A 17,351-nucleotide genomic window follows, 5' to 3' on the forward strand; every position below is an offset into this window, starting at 1 on the left:
TCTCCGCCGCGCCAGGGTGCGGCTTTGAAGGGTCCGCAGGCCAATAAGCGCGGCAATCATTGGAGCGCGCCCGAGTCCGGAGTAAGCCGCCTGCTCATTGGCCGGTCCTACAGGAAAAGAAGGCCCGCCCACCCGCCTTCTGGGATCGTAGACTTATAAATGAAGACTAGGGATTCCGCGGTGTGCTGCGGAGCTGCCCCGGGTCCTTTCGGGGGCCATTTCCTAGAGCAGGAGGCGACAAAAGGAAGAATCCGGGGTTTTTAATCCGGTACAGCAGCTCCTCGCACACGCATTCAGGCGAAATGTTGACTTGAAGGCGGAATTTATTTATGTTTTTAAAAGAAACGAACTACCCCCTTAAACGTTTTTTTTTTTTAAAGTAATAGCCAGCAATTAAAGTGCAAGCACAGGCGGTGGGTGAGTAACATTCTGCAGCCTAATGCAGTGCAGTGGAAGCTGTTTCTAAAAATGGATTTTACATAATTTTACAAAGCTAAACACAAAAACAATGAATGAGGCATACCAACAGAAAAGAAGCACATCGTATTCCCTATGCAGTGGAAGTTAGTACAGTACTGTAGCAGCAGCAGCAGCAGCAGCATATATTACCTGTTCTTCACCCTAAGGTCCCAGGGGTTACAACAATCATCAATTAATGTTATTTTCACTATTAAAAACAACTTTAAAACAATTTACAATCACAGAATTAAGGTGTGAGTCTTAAAAAATATACACTCCAAGGGTCAAAAGCCAGGGCAAAGAGGCGGATCTTTGGCATTTGCCAAAAGCTGTGCAATGAAGGTGTCAGACGCACACCTTAGGGGCTGCCACAGAGGAGGCCCAAACCCAAGCTGCCCCCCATTGAAGTTATGAGCACAGAGGAACTACCAGGAGGTCCCCAGCTATTGATCTTAACACCCAAGCGTGTCTGTAAGGGAGGTGGTGGACTTTCAGGTATTTGGGGCCTGAGTTATTCAGGGCCTCAAACGCCAACGTGAGCACCGTGAATTGGGCCTAGAAACAAGTTGGCAACCAGTGCTGCTGTTTAAAACAGGGGTTATATGATATCTATATGAAGCCCCAGCCACTAATCTGGCCAGTGCATTTTGGAACAATTGAAGTTCCTGAGTTGTCTTCAAGGGCAGCCCCAAGATGTGGGTAGTACAACAAATGAATGAACCAAAGAAAAAGTAGCAATTGTCATAATGAGCAGAACATTTTAGGCAGAACAAAGGATGCTGTGCTGGCTGAGTAGTAGTAGTAGTTGTTGTTCAGTTGTTCAGTCATGTCCGACTCTTCGTGACCCCATGGACCAGAGCACGCCAGGCACACCTATCTTTCACTGCCTCCCACAGTTTGGCCAAACTCATGCTAGTCGCTTCGAGAACACTGTTCAACCATCTCATCCTCTGTCGTCTCCTTTTCTCCTTGTGCCCTCCATCTTACCCAACATCAGGGTCTTTTTAGGGTCTCATGAGGTGGCCAAAGTACTGGAGCCTCAACTTCAGGATCTGTCCTTCCAGTGAGCACTCAGGGCTGATTTCTTTAAGGATGGATAAATTCGATCTTTTTGCAGTCCATGGGACTCTCAAGAGTCTCCTCCAGCACCATAATTCAAAAGCATCAATTCTTCGGCGATCACTCTTCTTTATGGTCCAGCTCTCACTTCCATACATTACTACTGGGGAAACCATAGCTTTAACTATACGTTAAAGTAGTAGGAACTAGCAAATCTAGCCAGAATTGCAGTTCGTTAGCTCAATCACACACATTAATCATTGTTTAAAAATGTTTAAAGTGCTTTCCCCCCCTTGTCAATTCAAAATATCAGTGGATGGTGAGTATACATTGTCTTTCAAAACTTGATTATTACCCAATGGAAATGGACATGGTCTTAAAGGATATAAGGAACCAGTGGCTTCTGACAAATTTTTCACAGCATTTGTCCGGTGTCCTGGACTTAGAATGGAAGTCATGACATCTGCAGTGGAATCCACAACTGTCCACAGTGTCTCAAGAGCCATGGACTGTTGGAAATTGTCCCAGGGAGCCACTGGGGTGGCTGCCATTGGGGCAGTGGGTGGCAAAGGCACCACACACAAGTCTTCATAAGGAGGAGGTTGCTGGTTTTGTTTTTAAAACATCTGACATGCAGTTTTTGAACAGGGAAACTCATATTTAACACTGTAAAGTACTCATACGTAATCTTATTTGTCTTGGATATTGGTTCACTAGAATGTGTCTCAACTATTTCCACATGACTTCAAACATCAAGCTAATACTTCCTTTTTATTGTAAACTAATGCTAATACTTCTTTCCAATTTGGTCTATTCCTTTTGAATAGGTTATATGTCTCAATTACTACATTCCAGTCATGAGTTTCATGCCACCAGGTTTCCATAATGCTTATTATATCATGTTTGACATTCTGTATTAAGAGCTCAAGTTCATCTTGTTTATTTCCTATGCTCTGTGCACTAATATAGAGGCAGCTGTAAACATAAGCCATTCCCTCCATCTGCTTCGTTATTGGTTTTTTTTTCTTGCATGTTAGCAGGTTCCTGTAGCACCACCCCAGTTTCCTGTCCATTATTAAAGTTATTATTCCCAGTACTTGGTGTTCCTATCCTCTGAAATATTGTCTCCCTCATCCTGAGGATTCAGTTTAAAGCTCTCCTAATCATGATGTCATATGTTTGACAGGTGGCTTGTTCCGCCCACCTGTCCAACTTGTCCTGCCAAAGGTCCTCATCCTTTGCCTATTGTGGGGTGGGTGGGAGGCTTGGTGATATCTAAAGGGATAGGGGAGTTCACAAGCTGTAAGGGGTGGGGATGGCAAGGAATAAGCTAGGAGTGGGTGGCTTTTCAGGGACATAGGCAGTTTGTGAGCAAAGTGAGTGGGAACAGCAGCCACTGGTGCTACAATTGCAGGTGAAACTCGAAAAATTAGAACATCGTGGAAAGGTTCATTTCTTTCAGTAATTCAGCTTAAAAGGTGAAACTAATATATGAGATAGACTCATGACTCATGCAAAGCAAGCTATGTCAAGCCTTTATTTGTTATAATTGTGATGATTATGGCGTACAGCTGATGAGAACCCCAAATTAACAATCTCAACTTTGGGGTTTTCATCAGCTGAACGCCATAATCATCACAATTATAACAAGCAAAGGCTTGACATATCTCGCTTTGCATGTCATGAGTCTATCTCATATATTAAACTCCAGTAGCTAATGAAAACAATTGCTTACATAAATGGACATTTCCACAATATTCTAATTTTCAGAGTTTCACCTGTAATGTGTTGGTCTTTAAAGATGCCACAAGGTTCTATACCCAGTGCTTAGGTAGCTGTGCTCCCTTGGGTTGAAGATTTCAAAAGACATTCTTCGAAAAGGAAAAAATGTGTTTCCTGAATATTTTATATAGGAATAGCACACAACAGTATTTTCTTTGTATCTGGATTAAACTTAAATTTTGTGCATTTGTGGTGTATGTACACATAACTACTATCTATGGTAAGTAACTCATGCGTGCTATATATGACAAGGACTTGAACCATTTCTTTAGTCTGATGCACCGGTTTGATTATAAGCATCTTTGAAGCATCTGCATTCAGCACTTGGTGCAGAAAGTCTCCCTTACCTTGATACAACACAACTTCCATAGAAATGCCTTGCGTTCAAGACACAGGTCTCTTGCACAGCAAAATTCTAATGAATACACTGTGAAAGATGTAGTATGGAACTGTTGACTTAATATTGAACCAAATAATTATACAGGAGCCATCACAGATGTACCAATACAAATCACAGATTGAGAAGTCTTTATATAAACCCTGTTCAGTAGAGTTCTTCTTTCATAAGAGCCATAGTTCGTTGGTATAGTTCTTACAATATAAAAATAATGAAATATAGGACATTAAAAACCCTTATTTTTCACATTAATTTGCATGATAAAAACAAGTTGCCATTCTATTTATTCATTGGGTTAATACTTACGGTTAATCATATGGTCAACACATTTCTTTAACTCAACTATTTGGTGTTAATAGCAAAAAGTGCATATACTTCAATATCCCTGGTAGATTTTTCCAAAATTACAATTTGGCATCAGCTGAATTTTCACACAGTTACCCTTGCACAGAGGTGCTTTTTAACTCATTAAGCAGTGCAAAATACAACAATATTGTGTGATGTGTGTAAGAGTGAGAGAGACTGGTGCTTACTCTGACAATTATCATGAGATCCAAATGCCCTTAAAATATCACAATTGTGACAAAGCAAAAGTGACAAAGCACATTCATGTATGGCTTGTATTATGGTGCAGAAATGTACTTAATAATAAATATTTTTAAAACCGTTAGTCTAAAGAGATTGCTAAACATACAGGGATGACAAGACAAACTACAAAGCTACTAACTTTATATTCTGAAGGGGGGGAAGCATGCTGTGGTTTGGGTGGGTTTTGTGTTATTTATAGCTAAATTATAAACTATTTAAAAACTCTGTCAAGCACCAGTGATGAGTCAAAAACCAGCCAGGAAAACACACAGCAAGAAGTCATTAGCTGCACTTTGCTTCTAGACATGTCTCTTAGTAGCTCTATCAGTTGTCCAGATGACCCATTCAACTTCACTTAGTGGTACAGCAGTTTAGAGGAGGTGTATTCAGCCCTCTTCTGTAATTGGTCCAGACTCTTTATGAAAAGCACAGGGGGAGTGGGGAGGGGGAAATCAGACTGTAACTGTTCATTAATGGGGAAGGTCAACAGTTGCGTCCTAGGATTCCATAACTGTGCTTGGTGTTAGAGCGAGAGTGGATTAGGTAGATCTGTCACCTGGGTCCAGAATAGCCGTAAGGAAATTGGAGGAGCAGATTGGGATGGCTGGGCAAGACATGGCTGCCGTAGTGCTCAACCAGACTTCCAAGGCTTAGAAACACAACATCTGCCTCCAGGTAAAACTTTGAGTCCTGTTGCAGAAGTAAAATGGACATCTGAAGTCACTGACCACCACAGAACATTCCATGACAATACAACAGACATACAACTCAGAGCAACTCTGACATACAGCAAAACATAACTAATTGGCTACACTCCAGAATGTTTGCACGCCTAATTCTGGTTAATGTTCAGATCAGAATACTGTATTTCCTCGCTTCAAACATACAAAGACCTAAATCTGAACAATCGGATGAGGCCCTTCTACATCTCCTTATACAGTGGTACCTTGGTTTTCGAGCGCCTTGAAAGTCGAACGTTTCGGTTTTCAAATGCCGAAAACCCAGAAGTAACTGCTTCGGTTTTTGAATGCTTTTCGGAAGCCAAACGTGCCACATGGCTTCCGTATTGAGTTTTCTGGACGTAAATGCTTCCAGAAATGCATGCTTCAGTTTTCAAACGTTTCAAAAGTCGAACGGTCTTCCAGAATGGATTACGTTTGAAAACTGAGATACCACTGTAACCCAAACTCTGTGAAGGAAGATTAGTTTAGAAGTACAGTGAATATTGTTTTATTCAATCACAGAAAATAGAAGGGAATAGCTGCAAACCATGTTTTTACCCACCTGTTGAAAGATTCTGTAGTTTCTCACTTTCCTAATAGATCCATCCCATACAACTAATACCTTAAAGGAGGAGAGAAAAAATCAAGATAAACACCTTACAACACCAACCATGTCCCAAACATCTTCCCAGCTGGTATACTGCGAACAACATTATTACAATTTGGTTTATTACCTTGCCAGGTTTTGTGGATGAATTCCTAATACAGAATAATCCACTTTTCGGGTGTCCTGTGGGATTTTCTGATCTGAACATCCTAAAATTGTAGGAAAATACTGGATTGTTACTTTTTTGAAACAACAAAAACAAGCTTCAATATGGCAGTTATGACAAACCTGCCAATTGAATTCTCAGCAAAAGCACTCATTTTCAGAACAGGTTAAAGATTTGCATAGCCACTCAGAACATGGATATTTGAGGAAACCACAACATACCCATTATGGGAAACAGATACATACTGCACATCAATGAGAGCAATCTAACCTAGTCTTAAGTTGCCACAGGATCCCATCTTCAAAGCTCTCAGCACCCAATAATCAATACTACAATAGTACATATCAGTACATATCAAATGCCTAGAATTCTGGTTTTCAGCTCTTTGCCAGCAGCTATTTCCCCTCAGTTTTCTGACTAATTTTTGCAGCAAGCACTAGGAAATATAAACATACCACAACGGGTTGCAATAAATGTATTTTACCTTTCAACTTCAAGGGATTCAGAGGTGTTCACAAATACTGAATTAGGCAGCTCAACCTGTATGAAAAAAAAGGATTGTCAAGCCAAAAGAATAAAAAGAGTGCAATAGGTAAATGCCTATCAAAAGCAACTTTACGATCGATCACACGTGACCACACCCATCTGTGGATCAAGCCCAAATCACACACATAGGGAAGCATATGTGACGTTGGGGCAACATTAAGAGAGTTGAATTATGAGTTGGAACTTCATCAACACAAGTTTTTTTTCCCTTCAATGCCAAATTACAGGAAATGCAGAATACTGACTAAAATAATAAAAGGCAGATGCAGCAGTACCAACAATTCTGTAACTTGACTTAGCACTCAATAAAAGCCTGGTAGAGTGCCCTCTTTGCGCCAGGCTTGCGGGAGGGTGAGGTGCCACCAAGCATGGGCTTGGGGCTGCTGCTTCCAAACTCTGTCCCTCCTCTGTGTCTCTTAGAACTGTAATCACCACGAGACACTGTCTGCAGCAACTTATGGAATCAACATCCTGCATACATCTACCAAATGCTTGGCCTTCCCCCCACCCCACTTGAGTGGGGCTTATCATGTGGCAACGGTTCACAACCAGACTTGGTTGGCAATGGTAGGAGCTATTGTCCCGGGTGCATAAAGATGGGCTCCCTGCTTACCTTCTGGAGCTAGATCTAAGGGGCCTTGAGGCTGTGGACTCAAAGCCTGAGAGATGGCTAGCCAGCCATACCCTTCAGGTCAACAATGGAGGTCATAAGCTATTTGCTACTGGTCACTTGCAACAAGGTCCGTATAGTTAAAGCCATGGTTTTCCCAGTAGTGATGTATGGAAGTGAGAGCTGGACCATAAAGAAGGCTGATCGCCTTGATGCTTTTGAATTATGGTGCTGGAGGAGACTCTTGAGAGTCCCATGGACTGCAAGAAGATCAAACCTATCCATTCTGAAGGAAATCAGTCCTGAGTGCTCACTGGAAGGACTGATCCTGAAGTTGAGGCTCCAGTACTTTGGCCACCTCATGAGAAGAGAAGACTCCCTGGAAAGGACCCTGATGCTGGGAAAGATTGAGGGCACAAGGAGAAGGGGACGACAGAAGAAGAGATGGTTGGACGGTGCTCTCGAGGCTACCAACATGAGTCTGACCCAACTGCGGGAGGCAGTGGAAGACAGGCGTGCCTGGCGTGCTCTGGTCCATGGGGTCACGAAGAGTCGGACACGACTGAACGACTGAACAACAACAACACACTTGCAACTACTTTCTTGTCCTAATCTGCTACTTGCTGCAAGTACAAGCCCACATTTTCAAACACTATGGACTACATATTTGAATACTGTGACACACATTACAACATTCCTACTGCATCAATTTCCCAGATGTTTCTGGACTACAACTCCCATCATCCTTGAACACTGGCTATCCTGGCTGGGGCTTGTGGGAGTCAGGTGTTCAACAACTTTAGACTGTGATCTTCAGATGAAGGGAAGCATATGAATTTAATAAATAATAGTAATGAATAATACCACTGCATTATTTTTTTTGATGCAAAGGCAATGTCATGGTGAGCTGCATGTGAATTTAGTGTATACTCCTACTTTACAAGTGCTTTTGCTGTAGCCACTCAGTAACATATGAATCAGTTCTGCTTGTTTAAAGATCATTAGATGATTTGCCCATCAATTCCAAATACTGTACAAGGTGTATCAGGGTTCTGGTACCAGCCAACAGGATAGGACTGTATAAAGCAGAGCAATCTTATGGAATGAGCTGCCTTACCTTTTCATAGTCACCATCGGACTCTTCTCCAGATAAGTCTGATTTTGAAGGCAATAGTGGTTTCTCAAATGAGGCAACTCGGAAACTTTGTCCGTCTGGAGAAGATCTTCTAGGAGAGTCTAAACTGAAATTGGAAAGGAAATGCCACATTGTTAACAGATTACGTAAGGAGATTCACATATGCCCAGTGCTTCATATGAACTGAGCCTGGGATAGATCTACTGAGTCTTTATAACTGAAGCATACAAATTGAATAATCCAATGCAACCAATAAATGCACATGTAACACTTGTGGCTGCACACAGCAGGCAAAAACTGGCAAAAGCAGACAAGTCGCTTTGCTCACCATTGTTGATCTTCCATTGAGAAACTCCCAGTAAAACTTCCAAGGGATCCTAGAATGCCTGGGAGCAAGTCTGAAAGCTAACTATCTAAAGCCATTCCAGATGTTTAATTAGGATTAAAGGTAAAGGTAATGGACCCTTGGGAGTTAAGTCCAGTCGTGAAAGACTCTGAGGTTGCGGCGTTCATCTTGCTTTACTGGCCGAGGGAGCTGACACTTGTCCACAGTTTTTCCGGGTCATGTGGCCAGCATGACTAAGCCGCTTCTGGTGAAACCAGAGCAGCGCATGGAAACGCCGTTTACCATCCCGCCAGAGAGGTACCTATTTATCTACTTGCACTTTGACGTGTGCAGGGACCGAGCAACAGGAGCTCACACCGTTGTGGGGATTCAAACCGCCGACCTTCTGATCAGCAACTCCTAGGCTCTGTGGTTTAGACCACAGCACCACCCGCGTCCCTTAATTAGGATTAGGGGACCACAAATACAGTCACCAAGCAATCAGGAATCGAATTCAGGCAACCAGGACAGGGTTTTAGTCAGCAGCCTGGAAAAACTGCAGTGTTTTGCCGTTTGTTAGACTCTGTGAAGCAGCAGCAGCAGCAAGCAGGGGCTTAAAAAATTATGTTCTTCTGCCACCTCTGATGTTACATCAACAGAAAAAAATAATAAGGGAAAATATTCACGAATGTTTTCCCTTTGAGTTGTGTTTTTAAATTTTGCTTAGTTTTTTAATCCACCCCCCTCCTAAAATCTGAGATTATAAGGGGATTAAAAAAAAATAATTATTCACTGTGAGCATTTATTTGTAAGGTTGGAAACTCAGCAAATTGTTTGCAAGACTTCTCTGGCAGCTTTCTATTCCAAGGCAAGGAGGTGGAGGGATGGCAAATAAATTACTACCACATAATTGAATTAACATCAGAATCTCCCAAGATGATCAATACACATTTGTTTTCCAACTTACTGTGGAGGCAAAGGATTCTCCAGTTTAGAAACAGGCACACGTGGTTTCTCACAAGGCACTTGAGGCTTAGCTGGTACTTTTGGTGTCAAAAGTCCAGGTTTCCTTGGTGCCTGGGTATTTACCAGTGGAGTCACAAGATGCTGTGGTAATTTGGGCTTGCTGCTTGGCAATGGAGGAGGCACTTGTGCAGAAAGTTTTTTCTCTTTAAACCTCTGACTCTCTTCAGCAGTAAGTAAAGCGCAGGTCAGCGGCAGACGTATACCTGAAGAAGAGCAACTCTCTGTGAGGTAGGTGGGCTTTTTGGCCAGAGGAATAGGAGGCACTGGTGGACCCTGGGTAGTTATTTGATGACGTGTTGGGTGGGGTCTCACATCATGCTCTGCTTGGTATTGAAAAGGGAATTCTCTCCTGCTTAAGAGGACTTCAGGCCTCACATCTGTTAAGCTTTTCTTCAGGGAGGGCGCTGGAAGCACTGGCACACCACACCTGCCGGAGAATGAGTGTGCTTTTGTCTCTGGACAGAAAGCTTTTCCCGGTGATGGAACCGGAGGAGGCGGGTACACTGGTGGAGATACTACATGATCTGTGTAAAAAAAAGAAGCAGAACAAGCCAGTCATTGAAATGGAAGTGTCTTCTACTCAGAGGAGAATCTGACAAATTTATTTAAATTGTAAATGGGAGAGAGGAAGAAATGCCATGAGGCACAAATAGAGATGCAGAAATTAGAACAAGCGACAACAACCACTTAAAAAACTGTATTTAAGAAGTTAGTGGCATTACAGTCCATTTAGTATGTGATTTAGAGTAAGTCACAGACCCTGGTAGTGGCAGAGAAGGAAGGCGCATGGTCTAGATCTGGCCATCACTCAGCAGGACACTAGTCCAAGTGCTCGTTTGGAGTCTCGTCAGTTACCAAACCGTTATCTGGTATCCAAGGAAAGACACTTCAGGATGCATCCCAAAGTTATATTTTGTGGGAAGAATGAGTGACAGAGGTACCATTTGGGATTTTGGTGATCAAGACTTCAGCACAGATGTTGCAATTCAGATTTGAAGAGACTTGGAAAGTTACTTGTTCTTTTAAAAGGGTTGTGAGATTGACTAATTGGGAAACCTAGTTTAATTCAGAAGCAGGATATAGCTTATCTCAATATATTACAATAGAAGGCAGCATGCCTAGAGAGTGGCAGGTGTAGCTAGGAACTGAGATCGCTTATATTATTATTATTATTATTATTATTATTATTATTATTATTATTATTAATACCCTGCCCATCTGGCTGGGTTTCCCCAGCCACTCTGGGTGGCTTCCAACAGAATATTAAAATACAATAGACTATTAAACATTAAAAGCTTCCCTAAACAGGGCTACCTCGGTTTTCGAACATCTGTGTTGACGAACATTTTGGTTTTTGAACGCCATAAACACGGAAGTAAATGCTTCGGCTTTCGAACGCGCCTCAGAAGTCGAACATGCCACACGGCTTCTGCTGAGTGCAAGATCCTGGGACCTAGCTGTCAGCTATTGAGTTTTCGGTTTTCAAACGTTTCAGAACTCAGTCTTCCAGAACGGATTACGTTCGAAAACCGAGTATATATATGCTTAATGTAAGTTGCAGCTGGATTGTTCTTGTTGTTAATCATTTCTTTTCCATGTTTATATTTGGATTTATTCATTATTATTTTTTTAAAAGTAATGTATTTCTTCAGCACAGAGGTGAGCACCCTTTTTGACCCTGAGGGCCATGTGCAGAGGTGGTCGCTTACCATGAGCATGCACACACTCATCCTTTGAGATCACCCTTTAAAGTATCGCATTGCTGGAATGGAGAAGGGTAGACTCCTCTCCCCACCAGCAGGGAGACATCTCACTTCTCTTAGCTCACCTCAGTTTGGCAGGCTGAGTGCAGCACAATTTACACAAAGAGGAAGGTGCATGAGGTGACTCTTCCTGTGTGCCTTCCTCCCCATTGGAATAAACATTTCTCTGGGATGCTAACCTGATTTTTACCAGTGGCAGCAAAAAGCAAGAGTTTAGAGTAGACAATGCTAGGATAGGTAGAGAGTTTTAAATCTGTCTACCCAACCCAGTGTCCTGATAGGAATGGGAATTGGCCCATTCGATAGGCAGGGAGGGGGTGATACACTGAAAATGAGGAGCTATGTGTTCATGCAAGTGGGTATATGTAAAGTCTAGGGTAGCCACACCCACTTTCCGCATTGCTGGGCTGTGGGTGCCAGAGAGTTTACCAATGGTGAATGTAACTTTAGCCATTCCTGCTATAGATCATTATTTTCATTAAACCCTCAAGGTTTTTCTCCTCTTACCAAGTACCAATAAATCGTCTTCATTTAATTCAAGCTTTGCACCAACCAATTTCACTAATTAGTTACAGGCCATAGCTGGTCAGATTTCTGCAAATCATTGACCCGGTTTCTGTGGAGATGTAACTTCCTAGTTCCACATACCTTCACACTTTATAACATCCGAGTTATCTGGTTGCAAATATTCATCATCTTCATCCTGGTCATAATCTGAAAATCAAGGTAATGCATTAAATAGCACAGCAAGGTTACTTGACAGTACATGTCAGGGGCTCTGCAGAAGACCAGCCAGAGGAAAACATGATTGGGCTGGAAATGACACAAAGCCAGTAGCATTCTGCTCACATCCGTACACAAGGCCTCTCAAAACTTGCTGTGGGGGTGGTGCAGTGCCCCTTTAAAAGGCAAGCAACCAACATAAAAGACAGAAGAGAAGCCCTGCTGCATCAAGACAAAGGCCCACCTAGTCCAGATTCTTATTCTCACAGTAGGCAACTGGATACCTCTGGAATTCCACAAGGGGCCAATTATAACAGTGCTCTCCTGACTTGTGGTGGCCGGCAAGGGGTATTCAGCAACATGCATCCTCCGCCAGTGGAAGTACAGAATAGCCTTATCCTTCAGGAATTTGCCTAGCCCTCTTTTGGAGCCATCCAAATTGGTGACCATCACCACGTCTTGTAGAATTCCGCAGTTTAAACTATGCGCCATTTGATGGCTGAGTCTTCCAACATTCAGCTTCAATGGATGGCCCCAGGTTCTAGTGTTATGGGAGATGGAGAAAAGCTTCTCTCTCCTCACTTTCTCCACATCAGTCATAATCTTGGAATGTTCTGTGGTGGTCTGACTTCAGCTCTCTCATGTACCCACCCCCATTGCCTTTTTCTAAACTAAGAAGTCCCAGATTTTGCAACCTTTCCTCATAGGGGCTCTAGTCACTTGATCGTTTTGGCTGCTATTTCCTTAACCTTTTCCAGCTCTATAGTACGGTACCTGTTTTCCAGGTGAGCTGGCACAGTATTCCAAGTGTGGTCTCACTATAGATTTGCATAACAATTCTATGATACTTCATTTTCAACTTGTTTCTTAATGATCCATAACATGAAGTTCACCATATTAGGGACAACCATGATACATGAGCTTTGCTACTAATTAGGGATGCTGTCTGTTCTCTTTCCCTCCATGTACCTTTAAGAGCTCATGCTTTGGCAGTGGTACAAGTTCTCTGGGGTGAGCCAAAGGGCAAGAGCTCTAGGGCACTTTTCCTGGGGTTTGTGCACCTGGGAGGAGAGAAGGAAGCCAGTCCAAAGGGACTGCGGAAAGGAGTGGTCCTAAGCTTCTCGCATGGAGAAAAGATATAGACAATCTGGATCTTCTTTGGAACCTGTTGCCCCACCCTTCCAAAAACAATGTCGTTTCTTTATTTGATCAGTTTCTTTATTTGAGGGTGAAACAGAAGTGGAGACTAAAACCTAAGAAATACTTTGCTGTCTGGGAAAGTGAATTCTCCCTTCCCAGAGAGAACATATCAACTGCCCCAGAGCTGGTGCCATTTCTGATATTTTTTTGAATAACTAAGAGTTCATACAAAATTGTATTAACAGTTTTTTGGTTTGTCTTCTGCCTTATTTATATGCTATCGTGTTTTTCATATGGTTATAGTGATTGTATCAGTTGCTAATTTAAAACGTTATTGCTATTACTGTGAACAGCTTTGGGTTCAACATTGTTGTTGGAAAGGTGGAATACAACTGTTAAGTCAAACCTGATTTGGATAGGGTTGCCTTCCCACAAAGGGCATTGTTCACTTTGGGGGTTTTCCTGCACTCATTGCTGTCTGTGGAAGTACAGGTGGCAGCTGTGGCTAAGGAGTGTGGCTGGCAACAAATGATCAGGAGACTTAATGTGTGCTCCTGTTTGTTCCTTGGCAGGAGAGGCTTGCTGCCACAGTCAATCAGCTGATCACCAGTGAAAGAAGCCTGCTGGGATTGGCAGTGTTAGAGCCATGTTGGGAACTCCATAATGCGGAGCCTGAAGTCATCACCTGTAAACTGACCAGCAGTGACTGCAAGCAGCACTTGAGTCCTAGCTGTGCAGCAGAGGAAGATCCAAGGTGAAGTCAGGTGATTGATGGTGGGCAGTCCCACCCACCTGTCAAAGTAGCCCTGTTGGGGAACCCAGGATCTGGCCCAGCCACTGGAAAAGTTCTTCCCTCTGCCTCACTCCACAGGAAAAATGTCTACCAGGCGCATCACCTTTATGAAAGGGGAACTTCTAAATTATCTTCTCACCTGAATTTTCCACTAAATGTTGAGAGTAGTGTATATTAATGGGTCGTTCTATTGAGCCATAGAAACTGTCAACATCTGAACCAGAATCACTAGAGAGAGAGAGAGAGAGAGAGAGAGCGCTTTTAGAGATGGCACTTGTACATTGGACTTATGGGAAGAGAAAAACAAGAGCACATTGATTGTGGAAATACAAAGTAACTGGAAAACTATAATCTTATGTTACTGACAAAATGATATTGTATTAACAGGCAACATTCTTATTTTAGACTTTATAGCAGCCTTCTCCAACCCTGTGGAATGCCCTCCCACCAGATGTCAAGGAGATGAGTAATTATATAACCTTTAGAAGACATCTGAAGGCAGCCCTGCATAGGGAAGCTTTTTAATGTGTAATGTTTTATTGTGTTTTTATATACAGTGGTACCTCGACTTACAAAGTTAATGCGTTCTGAAGGCGCCCTCGTAAGTCGAAATCTTCGTAAGTCGAAGGCGCCATCTCCAAACGGCAAAAACAAAAAATCATATGTCAAAAAAACCGCAGTCGAGGTATCGTCCCGCTGCTTTCCGTTCGCAAGTCAAAAAATTCGGAAGCGGCGCCCATTTTTTTGCTTCCGGAGGTCATTCGGAAGTCGAAAAATACGGAAGTCGAGTCGCTCGTAAGTCGAGGTACCACTGTATGTTGGAAGCCGCCCAGTGTGGCTGGGGCAACCCAATCAGATGGGCAGGGTACCAATAATAAAAGTATTTATTTATTTATTTTTATTCTCTTCCCTACTTTAGGGGTAGCCCGTGTGGCACCATCCAGATGTTTTGGAATACAACTCAGATCAGCCCCAGCAAGCATGGCCAGTGGTCTGAGAAAAAAGGAGTTGGTCCAAAGCTTCTGCAAGCACCAGGCTGAGGAAGGCGGCTTAAGGCAAGTTCCTTGTCATTCTTCTGCCATGATGCCTGTGCCAGCAGGTGCAGACCTTAAGTCAGTAACAGTTTCCTTCTTCTCGTGGTAGTGATCTATTTCTCTTCTAAGTGAGGCCATCCAGTCCTGAAAGACAAATGATGCATTATTTGGTAGGATTTGTAAGCAACAAGCATTTTGAAAGAGGTATGTTTCCAAGATAGAACTGCACAAGCAGCAAAGAAGCATGTAATATTCAATTAACTAATTTGTATTTTCAAAGCAACTATTATCCAAGATTTATACAGGGGAGTAATCTGACATGGGCCAAGCTCACACCACGGCCAGATTTTTAATAGTATGAATGATACAACTGCACTATGGCCCATGCCTGCAATGCAGAACAGACCCTAAGCTTTCATTTTTTTTAAAAAAAGAAGTAAACCTCTCACCCTACTAGAAGGAAAGTGATGAAGAAAAATATGCAGGCACCATTCTAAGCAATTTCTGTGGCATACGCCAGCCTGGCTGCTCCCATCTTTCAGTGTTTTTAACCAATGAGTGAAGTTGGAACTGGGAATGATAAGTGAGTTATTTGGACACCATACTGGGATCCTAAAGAGCTACTGCTTTCCCCTCCACTCTAGTGCACTTTTCCTTCTTGCTTCTGTTTCATTTTCTAGTCTTTCGAATCTCTGTAGTTCTAAAGACCAACTTTTGCCCTTCCCTCAATCACTCAGGTGGTTTTGTTTGAGGGTAAGGTAGTCTCTACTACATAATACAGGTGAAACTCGAAAAATTAGAATATCGTGGAAAAGTCCATTTATGTAAGCAATATGAAGTAGACTCATGACATGCAAAGCGAGATATGTCAAGCCTTTGCTTGTTATAATTGTGATGATTATGGCACACAGCTGATGAAAACCCCAAAGTTGAGATTGTTAATTTGGGGTTCTCATCACCTGTACGCCATAATCATCACAATTATAACAAATAAAGGCTTGACACATATCTCACTTTGCATGTCTCATATATTAGTTTCACCTTTTAAGTTGAATTACTGAAAGAAATGAACCTTTCCACGATATTCTAATTTTTCGAGTTTCACCTGTAAGTAGCTGAAGTCCAGGCAGCCCCTAAGAATTCACCATACAGTTAACATACAATACAGTGCTCTACATGACTACTCAGAATTAAGTATATTTGTATTTACTCCTAGTTAAGTGAGTATAGGATTGCAGGCCTTTGCTTGCTTGTGAGGAAGGAGCAGAGGGTGAGGGGGTCAGTATCAATACAAAACAAACAGAACTTACACAAAAACATTTATTTTAAAAATTATGAAAGAGGACTATAAAATTAACAATAATTTTAGCACAATTAAATTATTATTAATAAAATACAATTATTCTATACATTTAAAAATCATGTTAATTATCCCAGTGGGTCTGCTGTTGGAGTAGAATATTGGAATGTAGGGTTTTTTGTTTTTTTTACTGGGCCATTAGGAAAAATACTATCCTTACTATTTTACCTATGAAGAATTAAAATAGTAAAAAGGAAAAATAAAATTGAAAGTATATTACTCTGCTTTTCACAGTTATTAGCATATCATTATGGCTGTGAGGGGGCGTAGCTGTGACTATCATGAAGGGACCTTAAACTTCTGAATTTGCCACTACAGTACTGGTAGACATGGCTAGGAACATAGCATTGATTGCCTTTCAAATATCTTATTTAGAAAATAAATTTTATTTCACCTTTCTTTCATCTTCAGAGGCGGCAGAAAAAAACCAGGTCCTATGCTTTTTGCTAATGTGAACCAACTTGAAAGGAAATACATTGTTTGATGTTGTTTCTTCTGCTGCCCGCATAACCCTGTGTAACAATGAAATTATTTTTTAAGCTAAAATCGTGTTTATAAAGATAGCAAAATTGACATACCACAATTGCATATAGACTTTTCTGTCCCAAAGACCGACCAAAGCAATCCACAACACAACATCTGTACTGCTTTGTCTAAAAGAGCAAGAAATGATTCCATGCCAAAAGAAAGATATCTCACTGGCTCAGCCATAAAAATGTAACCCTACTAAACTACAGGTGGAAACAACCTCCACAAATTATTAGGAGGACCACATGAAATAGTTTCTAAAGGGGTAGCCATGTTAATTGTTGCAGCCAAGAGTCTTGAAACCACCTTAAAGTACATTTATTATGGCATGCTTCTTTGTGGACTACAGCCGACTTCCTCAGCAGCATGAAGCATTCTCCTAAATAGGCAAGTACTACACAAGCGTAAAGCAAAATGCAAATGAAAAACAAGCAACACTGTGGGAACTATATTAAGGCTTAAATATATGTAAATAATTACAACAACAATTCACAAAACCATGCTGGTGAGAACACAAATAACCTTGTATTGCTAAGCTAATTTATGCATTAATAATTGAATTCATTATATAGCTACTCCATACCATAA

The 17,351-nt window shown here is 41.8% G+C and overlaps 1 protein-coding gene across 2 annotated transcripts in view; it reads right to left on the minus strand.

The window, feature by feature from the left end:
- Positions 1-3,802: 3,802 nt before the first annotated feature.
- The window catches only part of SH3BP2 (SH3 domain binding protein 2), a 28,264-nt gene continuing 14,715 nt past the window's right edge, over positions 3,803-17,351 (minus strand). For both annotated transcript variants that reach the window (XM_033160418.1, XM_033160419.1), the window contains exons 4-13: positions 16,630-16,747; positions 14,949-15,019; positions 13,981-14,069; positions 11,834-11,899; positions 9,364-9,946; positions 8,054-8,177; positions 6,265-6,320; positions 5,742-5,823; positions 5,570-5,629; positions 3,803-4,975 (exon numbers count right to left, since the gene is read on the minus strand). In XM_033160418.1, the coding sequence (XP_033016309.1) occupies positions 4,838-4,975; positions 5,570-5,629; positions 5,742-5,823; positions 6,265-6,320; positions 8,054-8,177; positions 9,364-9,946; positions 11,834-11,899; positions 13,981-14,069; positions 14,949-15,019; positions 16,630-16,747 (1,387 nt within the window). In that variant the 3' untranslated portion in view covers positions 3,803-4,837. The remainder of the gene's footprint in view (positions 4,976-5,569; positions 5,630-5,741; positions 5,824-6,264; positions 6,321-8,053; positions 8,178-9,363; positions 9,947-11,833; positions 11,900-13,980; positions 14,070-14,948; positions 15,020-16,629; positions 16,748-17,351) is intronic.

Source organism: Lacerta agilis, chromosome 9, assembly GCF_009819535.1.
Source record: "Lacerta agilis isolate rLacAgi1 chromosome 9, rLacAgi1.pri, whole genome shotgun sequence".
In the NCBI taxonomy this organism is placed as follows: Eukaryota; Metazoa; Chordata; class Lepidosauria; order Squamata; family Lacertidae; genus Lacerta; species Lacerta agilis.